The sequence below is a fragment of the Urocampus carinirostris genome, chromosome 5, assembly GCF_059441175.1.
Source record: "Urocampus carinirostris isolate Australia breed hairy pipefish chromosome 5, RoL_Ucar_1.0, whole genome shotgun sequence".
NCBI lineage: Eukaryota > Metazoa > Chordata > Actinopteri > Syngnathiformes > Syngnathidae > Urocampus > Urocampus carinirostris.
This window is the reverse complement of record NC_142353.1, coordinates 22,853,011-22,870,457: the sequence shown is the minus strand read 5'-3', so window position 1 is coordinate 22,870,457 and position 17,447 is coordinate 22,853,011. Positions and strand designations below refer to the sequence as shown.

At 38.7% G+C, this 17,447-nt stretch overlaps 1 protein-coding gene across 1 annotated transcript; it reads left to right on the top strand.

Moving 5' to 3' along the window:
• The first annotated feature begins 341 nt into the window (after positions 1 to 341).
• cdc45 (CDC45 cell division cycle 45 homolog (S. cerevisiae)) lies at positions 342 to 14,477 on the top strand. Its single transcript, XM_088336195.1, has 18 exons — positions 342 to 592; positions 685 to 744; positions 3,439 to 3,531; positions 3,606 to 3,743; positions 5,722 to 5,883; positions 5,964 to 6,022; positions 6,099 to 6,147; positions 6,239 to 6,300; positions 6,373 to 6,423; positions 8,575 to 8,694; positions 9,880 to 10,011; positions 10,079 to 10,177; positions 10,245 to 10,406; positions 10,676 to 10,814; positions 10,896 to 10,979; positions 11,445 to 11,563; positions 12,259 to 12,335; positions 14,144 to 14,477. The coding sequence occupies exons 1-18, from the start codon at positions 542 to 544 to the stop codon at positions 14,206 to 14,208; spliced, it is 1,722 nt and encodes a 573-aa protein (XP_088192321.1). The 5' UTR covers positions 342 to 541; the 3' UTR covers positions 14,209 to 14,477.
• The last annotated feature ends 2,970 nt before the right edge of the window (positions 14,478 to 17,447 follow it).

Genomic DNA, 17,447 nt, shown 5'->3' with positions numbered 1-17,447 from the left:
ATGACTTTCCTGACTTGTTCCAGTCAATGATTCGCTTTTTCGGATCCATGTTGAGTTCCTTTGACTTTCCCATTGTAGCGTTTGTGGGCGTCTGCATCTAATGAGCCCTATTGAAATGGCCTCAAGAGAAGTCACCAGCCGTTGTCGCTCATAATCACAAGAAGTTAAGGGGCCATGCTATGAAGTTCATTTCACTGACACAAATTTCTGAGTCAGCAAAATTGCTATTAAATGTTTGTGGACAAATGTTTATGCGTTTTTTCAATAAAGCATTTTCAAAAAAGGCGTCTCGGTTTCCGGGTTTGGTTTGCGTTCCGTTGTGCGTGTTGACGTAGACATGTTTCCCCCTTTCTGATTGGTTGCGTGTGACGCAGACTTTTGGCGCCTCATTTCCAACAGTGAAGCAGCTGTCCGTCGTCCCGACTCTAAAACCAAAAAGGTCTCTTCATGCTATTCGTTTTATTTATTTATACATGCTTAACTTTGGACCACCGGTTGGCTGCCACGGACTCCATACACTCTTCATTTGTTGCCGTCCAACATGTTTGTCACGGATATTCGCAGAGAATTTTATGACGTTGTAGTTAACCAGGTAGGTTGGAGGAACAACCATAACATTAGCCCGGTTGTAAGCTAGGCAACCTATCCCCTGTCATTTGCTAACATTGTTAAACTTTCCTCCAGAGAGTCGCCCTCCTGGTGGCGTCAGATATCGATGCTCTCTGCGCTTGTAAGATTCTGCAGGTAAGTTGGCCGTTAGCGATCCCTCTTTATATTGGGGTACTCTCTATGAGCACTGCGCAGTGTTGTGCGCGTTGCTGGAATGAAGTCATTTGTTAGTTATCTGCAGCATTGGGAAAGTAATGATGAACAGTTATTCGCTATCCATCCATTATCTCCACCGCTTATCCTCAGTAGGGTCGCGGGGGTGCTGGAGCCCATCCCAGCTATCTTCGGGCAGTGGGCAGGGGACACCCTGAACTGGTTGCCAGCCAGTAGCAGGGCACACAGGGACAGACAATTCCCTCGCTCATTTACACCTAGGGACAATTTGGACCGGCCAATTAACCTGACATGCACGTTTTTGGAATGTGGGAGGAACCCCATGCAAACACGGGGAGAACATGCAAACTCTACACAGGAGGTTGGATCTCATAACCTCAGAACTGAGCCGCACACTCGCTAACCACTGCTCCGCCATGCTGCCAGTTATTTGCTAGTTCTTCCAGAAGTAACTGAATTACTCTACAATAAAAGTAAGTACTGTAGTTACCAGGGAAACTAACTATATCAGTTACTTTGAAAATAAGTTGTTGTCTGTTTCAGTTCCCAAACAGCTATTCCGATTGTTTTTGTTGCTTTAATCCCAAAAAAATAAGAAACTTTACATTTTTATATAAACACATTAACACTGAGAAACACAGGGAATAAAATTAAAATATTTATATATACAAACAGGCGGCACAGTGGCTGGTAGGTTAGAGCGCAACCTCCCTGTGTGGAGTTTGCATGCTCTCCCTGTGCCTGCGTGGGTTTCCTCCAAGTGCTCCGGTTTCCTCCCACATTCCCCAAAACAATCAGGTCAGGTTAATTGGCCGGTCCAAATTGTCCCTAGGTGTGAATGAGCGAGTGAGTTGTTTGTCTCTGTGTGCTCTGCCACGGGCTGGCAACCAGTTCAGGGTGTGCCCTACCCACTGCCCAGAGATGGCTGGGATGGGCTCCAGCATCCCTGCGACCCTACTGAGGATAAGCGTTGCAGACAATGGATAGATGGATATGTACAAACCAACGATAAAACACAAAACAATTTTAACCTTTTCTTTTGCTCAACAACTTTAAAGTCAACAAAATGGAATTCCCCCAAAAAATGCTTATTGCCCAATCACAAGAGAAAAAAGCGTCCCAGAGCGAAATAGCTGCTGATTGGTGGTGAGCCGGCTCATAAAGCTGTTTTGTTTGGAACGAGACAAGTCTGTTGTCACTGTATCCATGAATGTCAAGAGCACTGTTGTCTCACTTTTTCCGCGACTCAGCCCTCATCCGCCTTTTTCTTTTCGTGTTTAACACACAAAATACCATATTCCTGTTTGTAATCGCTACCTAACTATATGGTAGTCACTATTTTGAATGGTGACATGATGCTTTTGAATGGTGACGTAAACAACTCGGAGGAGAGCGTAAAACCGCTTTATTCAAAGTAATGCACCGCTTTTGACAGTCGGTAACGGCGTTGCAATGGGGGAAATTACAACGCCTCCTTTGTAGGACACAGAGAAAGGGAGACGTGCATTTAACAGAAAATATAAATCTTGGAAACAAGGAATTGTAATAAACTGTTTTTGCAATTGCGAACAACACTTTTACAAATTTGTTTCATTACACACAGCAAACATTCCTAAAATATTGTGTTTTCCATAAATAAAATAATGTCACTTTGATTAAAAACGGCAATCACCCAAGTACTTTAATGATTACGCTTTTTACTTGCATGTTAAAAGCTAAAGGTAATGTCGAGTACGTAAAAAGGCCGAATTTTATTATAAAATAATGTATTCAGAATGCAAATTAACATTTTCAGCACTATTGCCTCATCCAGTAGTTGGATCTAGTTTTATTATAAGGTTATTGTACTGTAAAACAGTGGTCGGCAACCTTTTCTGTACCACGGACAGCTTTAATGTTAGACTATTCTCGCGGCCCAGCCCAATGATAATACTATTAATAATATCAGCAATAATAATAATTATCCATATCAACTGCATAATCATTAGACAACTAAGAATATTCATGGAATAGGAAAAGGCATTCAATTTTCTCATCACACTATTTATACTTATGGTACCACGTTGTCTTGCCTGAACTCTTTCCCATATAGTCCATCACATGTTCACAACATTGTACAACATGGGACTGTAAGTAAAATGGTGTGATGATGAGATAAAAGTTAATGTCTTTCCCTTGTTCATCAAAAATTCTGCTGTCATAGTGGTTAGGATTCTGCACTCTCACTGCCATAATTTCTGTGTGATCCCCTTTATTGTCGGCTGCCTCAATCATTGCTCAATGACGGTGAAACACGTCCGTAAAACCTCGATATAACACGCAACTTAACTTTTTTTTGTGGTGGAAAAAAAGTACGTAATCACAAATAAATGCAATATAAGCTAAAATCAAGACAACTTTTTTCTTTCCTCCTGTGCAGTTGGTAACAAATGATACACGGCCTGGTGTTTCTCGACCACTGCCGTATAACACAGATAATAGCATAGTTTTTTGTTTTTGCTCTGTTTCACAAGCTTTGAAGATGCTATTTGAATGTTGTAAGTGGCCCAGTTTTTGGTCTTGAGACTCCCAACTAGCTTTTTGGGGGTGGCAGGTGGGCGGTTTATAAGTAACCCAAATTGTTAAATATTATTCTTTTTGTTTTCCTTTCTTCAGGCTTTGTTCCATTGCGACCAGGTTCAGTATACCCTTGTACCAGTCACAGGATGGCAAGAACTTGCTACTGCTTTCCTTGAACACAAGGCGCAAGTATGATACTTCTAAGCTATAACATTAGAGTTATATATGTATGCATATTTATTTATTTTATTTCATTTTTGCAGTTTAAATACTTTGTCCTCATTAACTGTGGCGCCAACATTGACCTGCTTGAGATGCTGCAGCCGGACGACGACTCCACCTTTTTCATTTGCGACACTCATCGACCTGTAGATGTCGTCAATGTCTACAATGACACTCAGGTAATGGTTAATAATTTGTTCACTGTACTCCACAAAATAATGTATACAGTGATACCTCTACATACAAGCATAACTCGTTCCAGGATCATGCTCGTATCTCGAATTACTCGTGTAACAAGCGATTTCTTTGCTGATATGAAATAATTGAGAAGTAATTAATCTGTTCCCGGCTTCCCAAAGGCATCCCAAATAACCCTAAATAGCACTAGAACTATTAAATTGTAATATTACATAAAGATACAGTTATAAGATAAATAAGATGCTATTAATGAGTTAAAATGCTAATTCATTATGAGCTCTTTGGAAGTCGCCGGTTGCTAACATAACTGAGGTTTTTGAAAGAGGAGTGATTGAGCTCATGAGAAGGTTGATGCACTTTCTGTACACTTAAAATTTAAGTTGCCGTGACTATAAATGAACATACAAATATTTTTACAACATACTTTTTTGTTTTCTTTCTTTTGTTTAAATGAAGCGAAGTGCTGCGTACACTCAACTGCGGATTTGTTATCTGCACTCACTGCTTCCACATGACATTTCACAGAGTCCTCAATTTAACATTCTCAACCCTTTCATGACTGGCCCTAATCTTTTCCGGTTGTACCTGACAATGGCTCTGCCTTTGTTGACGCTGCTTCAGGTTGTAGGTCTCGAGAGAGAGACAACAACTTCTGCTCTGCACCCGCTCTGTTTTATACCCTTTATAACATATTTCTATTAATGGCGTCAAATTCAGTGCCGTGAAAAATAATTTGACCTCTTCCTAATTTCTGCGTTTTTTGCTTATTCATCACTCACAAAGGTTTCAGGTTATCAAACCAATTATGATATCACACAGTCCTTTGCTGCCTCGGGTCCAGGATGTCTTGCTTTGTTTGACAGAGGATTTAAGCTCTGGGGTCTATAAGAAGACTCTGAAAGAGAACATCCCGCCATCAGTTCCTGCCCCCAGACTCAAGCACTCTTCGATCATGCAGCATAAAAGTGATCCGAAACACAGGAGCAAGTCCACCTCTTAGTGGCTCAAAAAACCCCAAAATGATGGTTCTGGAGTGGCAAAGTCAAAGTCCGACTTTAAATCCAATTAAGATGCTTTGGCGTGGCCTTACATCGGCAGTTCATGCTAGAAACCTGTCTAATTAACAGATTTAAAACAATTTTGCAAATTAGAGTGGGCCAAAATCTTTCCACATTGTTGTCATTATCAACTATTGCGAACGTTCGATTTCTGTTATCGCTGCCCTTGGTGGCCCGTTTCGCTATTGCGTTCAGGGGGCAATTACTTTTTAACATAGGGACAGGGTTTTTTTGTGTGTGTTTCATTAAATGGAATCCACGTTTCAAAACTACAATTTTTATTTAGTTGGGTTATCTTTGTTATATTAAAATTGGTTTGATGATCTGAAACCTTTTGTGAGTTGTAAAAATGACAAAAACAAAGAAATCAGGAAGGTGGCAAGTACTTTTTCACTGCACTCTAATTAGATGTTGACCGATGGTACTGCTTAGCTAGGTCACTCACACAAACTCAAATGCTCATGTTTGTCTATTATTTCCTGCTTCTTCTCAATTGACATCATTGTACTTTTTTTTCTTTGGAAATCACTAACAATTCCTTTTCCGGAACCCATGGCAATGGTCACAAATAACCTCAAAAAAAGATGCAATACGATAAAAACTAACTTGCTTCGAAATATAACCAAGTGCACGGAGCAGGCGTCTGATGCCAGAAGGCGCGGTGGTTAAATTTGGCGAGCTGATGCTAGTGGTCTCAAGTGATCTCTAGTGGTAGCATCTGGGAATTTTTGTTACTTGGATTTTCGAGCAAGATTTTTGTTCCAAATAAATCTCCTGTAATCTTCAAATAATTGAAATTCTCATGTCTAGAGGTGCTTGTATATAGAGGTATGACTGTAATACTATACTAAAATATTGACCACTTCTCAATTCTTATAATTGTCTTTTTTGGCCACTGAAGATAAAACTACTTATAAAACAAGACGATGATTTGGGTGTGCCGTCCTACGATGAAATATTTCGAGACGATGACGACGAGGAGGACGAAGACGGGGGAAGTGATTCTGGAAATGAGAGCAACGTAGGCTCTGAGCCATCTGGAAAGCGGAGGAGATTTGATGAAGTATGATGTTTTATAAAAAGTATGCTAAGTGCAATGTTTAACTGACACTGCATTTGATAAGGTTTATTTTCATTATTCAGGGTGCTGTTGAGAGAAGAATTGAAAGGCAACGTGAAAGACGGGAGTGGGAAGCACGAAGGTTAACCATCATTATCAAGTCTTATTTAGACAGATTAGTTAGGAATATTTTCTTTCATGTTTTGCTTTGATTACAGGAGGGAAATTTTGTTTGACTACGAGCAGTATGAATACCACGGAACATCTGTGAGTGACGATTCTAATACCCATCAATTTTCAGCATGGATGATGATAATTAAAAAAAAGAAAATATCTTGAATGAAATTTATTTTACTAGGCAGCTATGATGTTTTTCGAGCTTGCCTGGGTGTTAACTGAAGACACTAAAGACATGCTCTGGTAAATCTTCTACTCTTCCATTAAATCAAAGTTTTTTTTTATTTATTTATTTTTTATTTTTTTCCCCGGCAGGTGGGCTATCATTGGGTTGACTGACCAGTGGGTTCACGACAAAGTCACAAAGTGAGAAATAACTACCCTTTTATATATATTCAGGATATATATATATATTAGTTTTTAGAACATGAAATAAGTGTTTGAGAATATGGGGGTTTGTGACTAAATCAGACATTTATTTAGTTTATTATAAAAAAAGAAAAACTGGACATCCAAAATTAAAAACTTTGTTACTCTTTCCTGCCATCTCCCAGCTTGAATTCTTGATCGCAACCTCAGTGAGTTCCTTTCTCAAGTATATGCATTTTTTTTTTAGACGCGCTCAAATAAACTCTTCCTTTTTCACCTCTTTTTGGGTTTCTCTTGGCGTTGGACAGTATCTGAAACGGGCATTTTCTTACTTTTACTGTTTTAATGCTACACTACCAAAATAACAACCGGGACGAGCATGAAATCACTCTCGGGCCTTGCCCACCCTTTCCTAATTCCTAATGTGTTGCAAGTCCCGAAACAGTGTTGCTAAAAGTAAGATAAAAGCAGGTGGGCGTGGTAGAAAAAAAATGCTAAAGGCTCTTTGTGCATTGTTAACACCTACTTAATACAGAAATTATTAACTTTTCAAGGACACATTGTACGATGCACCCTACCTTTAAATTAAACCTATTTAAGATTTTTCTAGATGGGTTTCCTGTTATCCATAATGCCTTGCATCTTCTTTTGTTTAAAAACATGGCAAACAACGTTAAGAGTGAAGTGGCATTTTTTTGATGAATTTCTATGACTAAAACAGGTTTTGGCGATGTGCAAATAAAATACACTACAGAGAAAAAACATGCATGGTGCGTTAAACAGAGCCCATTTATTAAAGAAATTGAAGGACATTGCGGGTAAAAATCCTCAAGGAGAGAGATTCTACCGAGACTGAAGTGCCTACAACCTGGACTAATTTAAACTTCAAAAGTCTTCGAATATTTTGTAAGTGGCTTGGGTCACAATGTACGGGCAGAGTGTGATTGGTAACGGGTGTGGAATGGCAGCGTGAGTAAGACTAATAGGTGTGCTGATCCGTCCTCCGTAATAATAAGTAAATAGTTTTGGGGCATTTTAGCTTTAATTGCACTGGAGACTAATGGAAGTGAGGATGACTATATTTTAGCTTCGCATTGCAGCGTAGTGCAGCTAATGAGTCACACTGGCATATTCAACAAAGTAATGATTTAATCAATCTCAACGCACATAACGGCAGCTAATCGACTTCGGGGCAAATGAACTGAACGTCATGTAAGTGTGTAAAAACTTGCACTCCTGTAATTTAGTTCTGTAATCTTGGCTTGTAAACATTGTCCGGCTCGTGGCTACCAAAAATGTGACTTGACTATACGTACAGGATTAAAATAAGTTATTTGTTACAAAATAATTCAAGACACCTTTGTAGTGTTACTGTTGGATCTTGAGTAAATGCATCACAGCTGATCCTCAACACTAACATGTTCTGTCTTTTTTCACTTTCTTCTATGTCCCTGTTTTACAATGACTTTTGGAATGGCGAAAATCTCTGTTTCCCCAAAAGTGCACTGGTTTGCCATCTTTATGAACAGAAGAAGCATCTATGTTAAATCAGTTCTAACACTCTGCTCTCTTCTGCCAAGCATTAATATTTTACATTGTATTTTCTCATTGTACAGTGTCGTTGGGTGGCTTGAAAGGCGCTTTTAAATTAAATGCATTATTATTATTATTATTATTATGTCAAACAGAGGTTTCCAATGACAGCAGTACAACTCCTATCTATAACAGTTTATACTTGTTGAATATCCTAAACCTACCAGAAACAAAATTAATATTTTACTTAAGAATTTTTTTTATCTTTTAGCTCCCAGTTAAAAAAACTTATAACGTCTACAATAGAGGACAATTCCGTAGGTTTGGTCTTGACATTGGTCGTGACGGGACATTTTGTTAAATGATCACATAAAGTTGGTTGGAAAAAAACAATTGATTGCTTGATGTTGGTGGGGATCTGGCACTTTTTTGTTGATTACCAAATGGTGGGAAAAAAAACAATGATTACTCTATTTTGGCGACACGTCACCTCCGTCCATGCCAAAACCACAATATATTTTACAATATATTTTACAACATATGCCATTAAATAAAACGTTTTGACCTTGTGGCATTTTGCAATTGAGCCATAACTTGTTCTATGTTGACCTTTAGCATGAAGTACGTAACAGACATCGCTACCATGCAACGACATGTCTCCCGACATAACCATCGAAATGAGGATGAGGAAAACTCTCTTTCCATCGACTGCATGAGAATCTCCTTCGAGTATGAGTATCCTTTTTTTGATTTTCAATCAATCCATGTCATTTAAAGCAGTGGTTTTCAACTGGTATGACTTCAAGACCCATCATTCTGCCCTAATTACTAACCGTGATCCAAACCAAGAAAAAAATTCCAGTTGTGCAGTTAAAACCAGAGATAGCAGAATATGTGGACATTTAAAAAAAAAAAGAAAATGACCAGCAATAAGAACTATTTCAAGTCATACAGGGGTCTCCAACCTTTTTTCAAGCTGAGGGCTAATTTTTGTTACTAATTTGCGCAAAGTTTTATATGATTTTATTTATGAATATGATTTTCTACGATAACAACTTATGTTGTTACCATGTTTTTACCAGGTTAATTATTGGAAATAGGTGTAAATAGACTCAGTCAGCCACAAAAATAGTTATTTTATTACAAAAATCACAATGAACCAACACTGGTGAACTATTTTTAAAACAGGTCCGCGGGCAGCTCAGCTGTCCTTAGGTGGCGCCCTGGTTGGAGACCCACCACGTTGGAGACCCCTGCCCTATTGCCTCAAAAGTCACTTTTATTGGTAAAAAAAAAGAAAATCATTTAAAAAATAACCAATATTGAATTAAATAATGAGCTAAAGTTCATTTACTGTACAAATAAACATGCTTTAAAAAAATACTAGTTGTTTGACTTAACATTAACCCTGACCATAAGTGTCGGCCATCTTGCTCCTGCAGCTACCGGTACTCCCAAAAAAAGCTTTCAAAAGCCTTGACAAAAAATAAGAATCGTGCCGTTTGTTCACTTTGAATCTCTGTAGTTTGTAATATTCCTTTTGCTATTTAGTGTTTTTTTTTGGGTTGCACTACACAATACATCAACATTTAGTGGTCAAATCATCGACACTGTCTTTTTGAAGTCCAAAACGCCCGTGTTCTCCCTTGTATATGCGTTTGGCCATGTTCAACCTGTGTTAACAACCGGTCATTCTGTGGTGTGATGGTAGATGTTAACTCACATTTGCAGGTTATTATCACCATCTACTGTTGAATGAGTGTAATTGACACTTTTTATTTTTTGGCCATTTTTTTTTAAATTCACATTATGTTACCTAGGCAAGGACCCACTGAAAACGAGCCCACGACCCACGATTTGAAAAACACTGATTCAAAAGTACTTGTCAGGTTTCAGTCCCACCTTAACATTCTGCTTCAGCTTGCGTCTCACACTCTACCAGCACTGGTCCCTGTACGAGAGCATCAGTAATTCATGTTACACCTCTTGCCACTTTAAGCTGTGGACATTAAATGGACAGAAGAAACTGCAGGACTTCTTAGCTGACATGGGGTAAGAGCCACAGTGAAATCTGTAATGCAAAAGAGCTTAATGTATTTAGCGTGTTCTATTTTACCAGGCTTCCCCTGAAGCAAGTACGGCAGAAGTTCACCTCTATGGATATCTCTATTAAAGAGAACCTGCGAGAAGTCATCGAGGAGTCTTCTATTAAATACGGGTATGGAGGTGGTTATAATTTCTGGTGTGTTACTGACAGTTTACTTAGAATTTCCACCCTCTGAAAGAATGAAGGACATCCGCATCCAAACATTTGGCGTGCACTTTGGCTTCAAGAACCGTTTCCTGGCCAGCGACATGGTGCACGCCACTACTGCTTTACTTGAGAGGACAGAGAAAGATGAGAATGAGACAGACAACTTCATCAAGGCTTTGGATTCTCTTTCAAGGTCTGACTCTGCAACGGGTACTGTAAATTCAGAACTACGAAGCTGACCCGATTAGAAGCCGCACATGCAAATTTAAGGACGAAATTTGACTTTTTGTCTTTGTTCAAGCCTCACTGAACTTTAAGCATCAAGCTTAAACACCTATGATGAACTAATTCACGTCCATTTCTTACATTTAAGAATAAGCTGCATTGCAGTGTTTGAAATGCAGAAAGAAAGTAGGGCTTGTTGTGATTGTGGCAAGCTAACCCTTTTTGTCTCTTTTTAAGGAGCAACCTGGAACGTCTCCATTCGGGCATGGAACTAGCAAAAAAAAAATTGATTGCAATCCAGCAGACTGTTGCCAGCTGCATCTGCACCAACCTCATCTTGTCCCAAGGACCGTTCCTTTACTGCTACCTCATGGAGGTGCTCACGGCCCGGCATCTTGAATGGAATTATTTTTTGTGCTGCTCGTATTGCAACGTTTTAATAGTGTTTCTTGCACAGGGTACACCTGATGTCAAGCTCTTTTCAAAGCCCATGGCCTTGACGTTGCTCTCCAAGTACCTCCTAAGAGCATTCATCCAGTCAGTGAGTATTAGCGTTATATTTGTTTGTGTCCTCGTGTGTCCTAAGGGGCGAGGGGAAGAACAAATACAGTAAATGGAAACTATATATTTAGGGATCGGTCTGAAGCCACTGAACATTTTTAGGGGTTGGAAGTAAAAAAAAGAATTCATAAATGGCTAAATTATCACACTTCAAGTTCACGGCCAAATAATGTACACTGACATACATTGTGTCACCAAAAATTAATGCATCCCACAATGCTTATTCATAGCAGTAGAGTTGATTGCCAGAGAATAGAAAAAACATTGTTGTACTAAATAGATGAACGCAAAAATGTGCAACAAGGGAAACAACTATTTGGTGTGTCTTAAAATAGAAAAAAATGATTTCTTGTTTTTAATGGGGTTCTAGATTGTTTAATTTTGCACTTGTTTGATTTATAGCAGACAATTGTTGATGAATTTTTATATATTTTTTGTTTGCCAGACAAGGAATAAGCGCTGCAAGCTTCTTCCCCTCGTAATGGCCGCTCCCAAAGATGTCGAAAAAGGAACTGTCCTGGTCGTGGGAATTCCACCTGATTCTGAAACATCTGACAAAAAGAAGTATGTTCATATTTAGCAGTAAGGGCCTTTCCTCTTTTATTTGAACTCATTAGGTCAGGGGTTACCAATCTTTTTAAAGCTAAGATAACTAATAACCATTTTGATATTTCTAAAATGACAACTTTTGTTATTACCAGGATAAATTATGAGAAGTAGGGTTGAAATCACTCAGTCAACCACTAAACCATCATGCCACCTAGAAAAATGTTTAATTAGAAAATCACAATGGCCCGCCATTGGTAAGCTATTTTCAGAACCTGTTTGTCGGCTACTTGGGTTTTCTTAGGGGGCACCACGTTGTAGACCCCTCCATTAATGTTTGCGGCAGCATCGCACTCCACCACATTGTATATGTGGGGGTTAATGCATCACATTAATCATAGAAAAAACTATTTCACGACCGTTTTTAGAAACTTAATTTTATGAGTTTGTAATTTTTGGACTACATAAAATATCTAGAATGTTTTGTTCTTTGTATTTTTTCATTAAATACTACAAAATTAAACTTCTACTTTAATATTTTCTTTTGAATAATGTTAAAATGTTATTTCGACTTCTTCATATGAGATTTTAACTCAATAAGTTGCCAACCTCTGTGACATAATAAAACGGGAAGATTTTATGCACTGAGATTTAACCCATAACAATTATCGGTTAGTCTTTTGCGTCTTGTAAAAACCCAACTTTGTTTTTAGTTTCTTTGGCAGAGCTTTTGAGAAAGCAGCAGAGAGCACCAGCTCCAGAACTCTGCATGACCATTTTGACACATCTGGTAAGTGAAACAATTATTTTATGTGGTGCATATAAAACCAGGGTTCGTACGGATGCTCAAAGGGATACCCCAATTCTAAAACATACAAAATGTGAGTAAATTGTACATGTTTTTTGCATAATATCTACATATAAGTCGTTGTTATATTCCAATTATTTTCCGAGTTAATGCAATTTAAAGATGTCTTTGACTTCCTGAGCTATGACCTCATGTGAAGGAACCCCACCAGCAAGCCAGCCACCTTACGCTTTGCATGTGTTTTAAGCAAAGATTTGGTAGTTTTTGTGGAGAATGTCTAGGCAATGGGTACAACAAATGGTGAGGAGCCAAAATGCGCCACCTGGCAAAAATAATATACAGAGCGCTAACAGGGGCTAAACCAGCCGGGACATGGCAGGATAGCCAGCTGCTACAAGTGGCTAACTCGGACCAATCGGCGAAAAATCAAGAGGCCGGCTGACCAAACATACAGTATGCAGTGAGTAACCAGGAGAACCTGTAGCCAACAACAACAAAAAATGTACCCTTTGATGATCAAAGCACGCAACCCGGACAAAACAGTCAGAAAAAGTCCCCCAGCGACGCGTTAAGCAAAGTTTCAATTACTCAAAGCAAAAATGAGCGCTATGCACTGATGATTACAATCCGTTTTGGTCCTTGTTGCCTTACGGTGGTGACGTCACAGCTCTAGGGGATTGGAAATCAAACTGTCTACTTTGAGAATTCATTTCTCGAGATCCATGGCACGTGGAATTTTATTGAGCATATTTGCATCATTGTGGGAAAAAAACACCACACGTTTTTTTGAATAATTGAAAAAAAAAAGTTTTTTTTAAATCCCTTTAAAATGTTTCGAAATGGTTGAATTTTAATGTTTTCAGTGATTGAAAAGTGCTGGAATTTTGGGCGAAGTGCTTATAAATGTTTGAAATTGTTGCCGTGTTTTTTAGTATGACACGGATTCTGCCCTCTGGTGGCTTCATTTTCCATTGCATTTCTTCCCTTGTGTTTACTGCAGCTGTCATTTAGTCAGTATGCCATTGTCCTATGAATCTACATCACCCCTACGTGTTGCGCCCACGAGGACAGTTGCATGCTTACGCCTTAACAGAGCACTATGAAATGTGTTTTAGTGCAAAAATTACGTCTTAAATATAGACATTTACAATGGGTCTAGCAAAACAATTAATGAAGCCTTTCACAATGGTAAATTGTAATGGGAAGAACTTTCTGCAACTGAAAATGTAAGCAATATATTAACGTCAGTTATACAGAACCTATGTATGGGGAGAGATTTGTCTTAAGAACAAATATGTTTGCGATTTACTCAAGATCTCAAAATAATGTCTTGATAAACGCACACGCAAGATTAGAAATTGCATTTGTAACGGCAGATATATTTGTGGCCCTGCAAAATACTTCATACCGGACTTCCTTTAGCGTACTGGGGAATTTGGAGGATTGGCTTGGAAAGTCCTAAAAATGTGCTTGAATTTGGCCGTGAAAAAGTTCTACGAATCCTGTTGTTTTCTAAGGATAAGGCAAAGTCATTAACCTGCATGGCCACATTGGGGCAGTAATGTATTCACTTGAAGCCACACAGTAATTGTCAGTAAAGAGCTGTAAAATGCTTTGCTTTTGAGCCCTACAGCTTAATACAAATATGAGTGGAATTTTTCTGTAATTTTTTCCCCAATGTGTTTTGATTTCAAGAGTAGGTTTTTGTAATTTTAATCACAAACGTGCAGATCCCCAGGTGGCTTATAGAAATCAACAGCAGATGACATTTCAATTTTATTTCTTTCCAGTTATCGAACTGAAGACAGAAGATCGCAGTAAGTTCCTGGATGCGCTCATAACCTTGCTGTCCTGAGGCCTCTTGACTCAAAACCAATGTGAGTTTGACTGAAGAAGTATTTGAATGACGTCAATCACAGCAGCACCAGTTTCAGGATTGCACCCACAGTTGTTTTTGTTTGTGTTTGGTGTTAAATCTTGATGTTTTTAATCAATTTTCTTATATATATATATATTGTATATTAGGTTTTAAATGTTTTTATGTTTTGAACTTGTTCATGTCTGTGTGCCAGACATTCATTAAATGTGGCATTTTGTGCATGTTAATAAACCCCAAGCTCTTAAGTAATGAGTAAGACCGATACATTCCTTCTAAGCTGTTTCAATCGTATGCATTTCATGTAAGGGCCCAACATGTGGTCGTCCATCTTGTTTAGTGTACTGATCTTTGATCATTTACAGTTATATGCTATCTAAGCTTTTACTTAGTGAGAAGATGACTATTAGAAATGGAATAGTGAAATTCAAGTGAATGTGCATATTCTGTGTACGCTCGAGTTAGAATGCAGGTCAGTGTCCCGGCAGTGATTTCTTGTCGGCCCAGAGCACCACTTGAAAGGTTGAGGGCCTCCAGCTGCAAGACTGGTAATTGCTTAATGCTCATCCTTCAGATGTTTTAGAAGTTATGTACGCCGCTGATTAGTGGACATTAAATCATTTTGATGAGAGACTAAACCAGACATGGCTTTCACACAAATCAATTTTACTGTGGGGATGTTTACGTGCAGGCAATAATCCACTTGAATATATGTGGTATATTCATGTAAAACTTTGTGAATGCACACAACAATTGGATTATGGCCTTTGTCTAACCGAAATGGTTGGGTTCGTCTTTTAATTTTTGGATTACTCCTGCATGTATACTCATTCGAATGGTCTGATGTCTAGTGTACATTACTGTGCACGTGCATTTTTTATTTCAGATGTTTTTTTGTTTGGTGCCGCAAAGTACTGGGTGGGTGGGTCCTTTGCATCCCTTAACCTAGGGTGGTAGGGGCACCAATTCCTGTGGTGTGTCTTGGGCAAGTACATTTCTCTCCAAGCTAACAAACGTTTTCACCTAGTCTCGAACCAGGGACCTTTCGGTTTTATAAAATAATACACGCCAACTCCAGGTTACTCGCAAAACCATCTTAATGTGTATGTGTTGATTTCTCCTGTACATTTCTGATGAGTATATACCGTTTTTAATATTGGACAAGGAGTTTTCATAGGATTCTTGTTCGTTATTTTGACTATTATTGCGCACTGTTTGTTATTTTGATTTGTTTTTTTTTTTCATTGTCACTATCGGCCAATCATGTTGCTGTTCTTTGATTTTCACACCCTTTTGCGTGGATCTGATTTTGTAACCTAGGATATTTAATAAAGAATAAAGGGCTCAGGCAAGGGCTTTTGAAACAGGTAGGAATTTCTTACCCGACATTTGGGCTTAAAATCCATTGACGTCTTTTTTATTTCGAGTGTCAAATAAACTTGAAACCAATAAATGTATTGTTTATTTTTGGTCCCCACGGTGAAAATGCGACAGTTGTATCGATACATGCACTGCCATGTGAAAGTTGTTGCCCCCTTGAAGTTTTCAACATTTCACCACATCTAAGGCTTCAGACACAAAGATAGACATTTTTTGTTGTTGTTTATAATCAGGAACAATGGGACACATGTCCCAAATTACTAATGATGATAAATAAAATCTACCTGTTAGTAATCAACTCTGTATAAATGCAGATGCTCCTTGATATCATCAAGGTTTTGTGTAAAGTACAAAGAGCATCATGAAGACCAATGAGACACACAAGCCAGGCCCGAGATAGAATGTTAAAGCCAGATTTTAATAGACTTCCCAAGCTTCAAACATATCTAGGAACACAAGCAATTATGATAGATAGATAGATAGATAGATAGATACTTTATTCATCCCCGAAGGGAAATTCACTTTATGTTGAAAAGGAAGGCGTATCAGACCACTTCAAATCTACCAAGACCTAGACGTCCCTCTACACTTGAACAAGGAAAAGTCTGATTGGAGATGCAGCATTCTTGATGATCTGCAGAGATCTACAGTAGAGGTGGGAGGAATCCATCCGTACAACTATCAGTCTTGCTCTGTACAAATCTTGCCTTTATGGAAGAGTAGCAGAATGAAAGCCATTTGTCCATCCATTCATTTTCTTCCAGAGGGAAGCCCCGGTAACCCGCGTGGGGGCGAGGGAAAATGCGTTCCAATATTTTTCCATCATAAGGAGTCTGTGATCTGCACTTTGTCTGGCCCCTTACCTAGGGTCAACCATCACAAACAGGTCCTATCAGGGGCTTGAAGCCCCCAGACAACATAGCTCCTAGGATCATTGGGACACACAAACTATCTCACCTTTGTAAGGTAGCAGATCATGGGGGAGCAAAGCCATTAGAAACATAATTTGAAAAAATGGATTTTAAAGTTGGCCATGACACATCATATGTGTGGTAGAAAGTGCCCTGGTCGGATGACACCAAGATGAACTTTTTGGACACTATGCAAAACTATGTTTGGCGTAACTGCAACACTGCTGGTCACCCTCAAAAAACTATCCCCACTGTCAAACTTCGTGATAGCAGCCTTTTAGTTTGGGCCCAGTTTTCTTCAGCAGGGAAGATGTTTAACATTAATGGGAAAGTGAATGAGGCCAATATAGAAGCATTCTAGAAGAAAAGATTTTGGAGTGTGCCAAAAAGCTGAATCTGGGACGGAGATTTCTGTTCCAACAGGACAAAATACTTTTTAAAAAACAATTCTATAATAGAATGTCTACAAATGGATATATCAAGGTGTTAAAAGGGCCAAGTAAAAGTCCAGACCTAAATCCAATAGATAAATGTATATGGCCTGCATTTATTTGGCGCTTTTAGAGTCAATGAAGACCTGCCATAGCGCTGAGCCAATGCCGCACCGGATTATCTGTGGACAAAACTGAACAGGGCTGTTCAAAAACGCTCTCTCCAACCTCGCTGAGCTGGAGCTGTTTTGCGAGGAAGAAGGAACAATTATTACAGTCCGTTTGAAAAAATAATTAAGACATACAGCTACAAGCTGCCCAAATTTTTAATCTTTTAAGTATGACAACCAATTTTGTCTCACTTGAAAATATTTTTTTATTTACTGTCTGAAAAGTTGGGCACAGTTTAAATATTCAAGGGGGCAAATACTTTCTCATGGCTATGTACATATTGTAAGTCCATGTTTCTTGGCAAGCAACAAACAAGCACAATTTT

What these genes read in the sequence shown, in the direction of transcription:
- cdc45 (XM_088336195.1), top strand. Translation starts at nt 542, where the DNA reads ATGTTTGTCACGGATATTCGCAGAGAATTTTATGACGTTGTAGTTAAC. An exon ending in GCGCTTGTAAGATTCTGCAG is followed by an intron (nt 745 to 3,438) that starts GTAAGTTGGCCG and finishes TCCTTTCTTCAG; the next exon opens with GCTTTGTTCCATTGCGACCA. An exon ending in TAAGAGCATTCATCCAGTCA is followed by an intron (nt 10,980 to 11,444) that starts GTGAGTATTAGC and finishes TTTGTTTGCCAG; the next exon opens with ACAAGGAATAAGCGCTGCAA.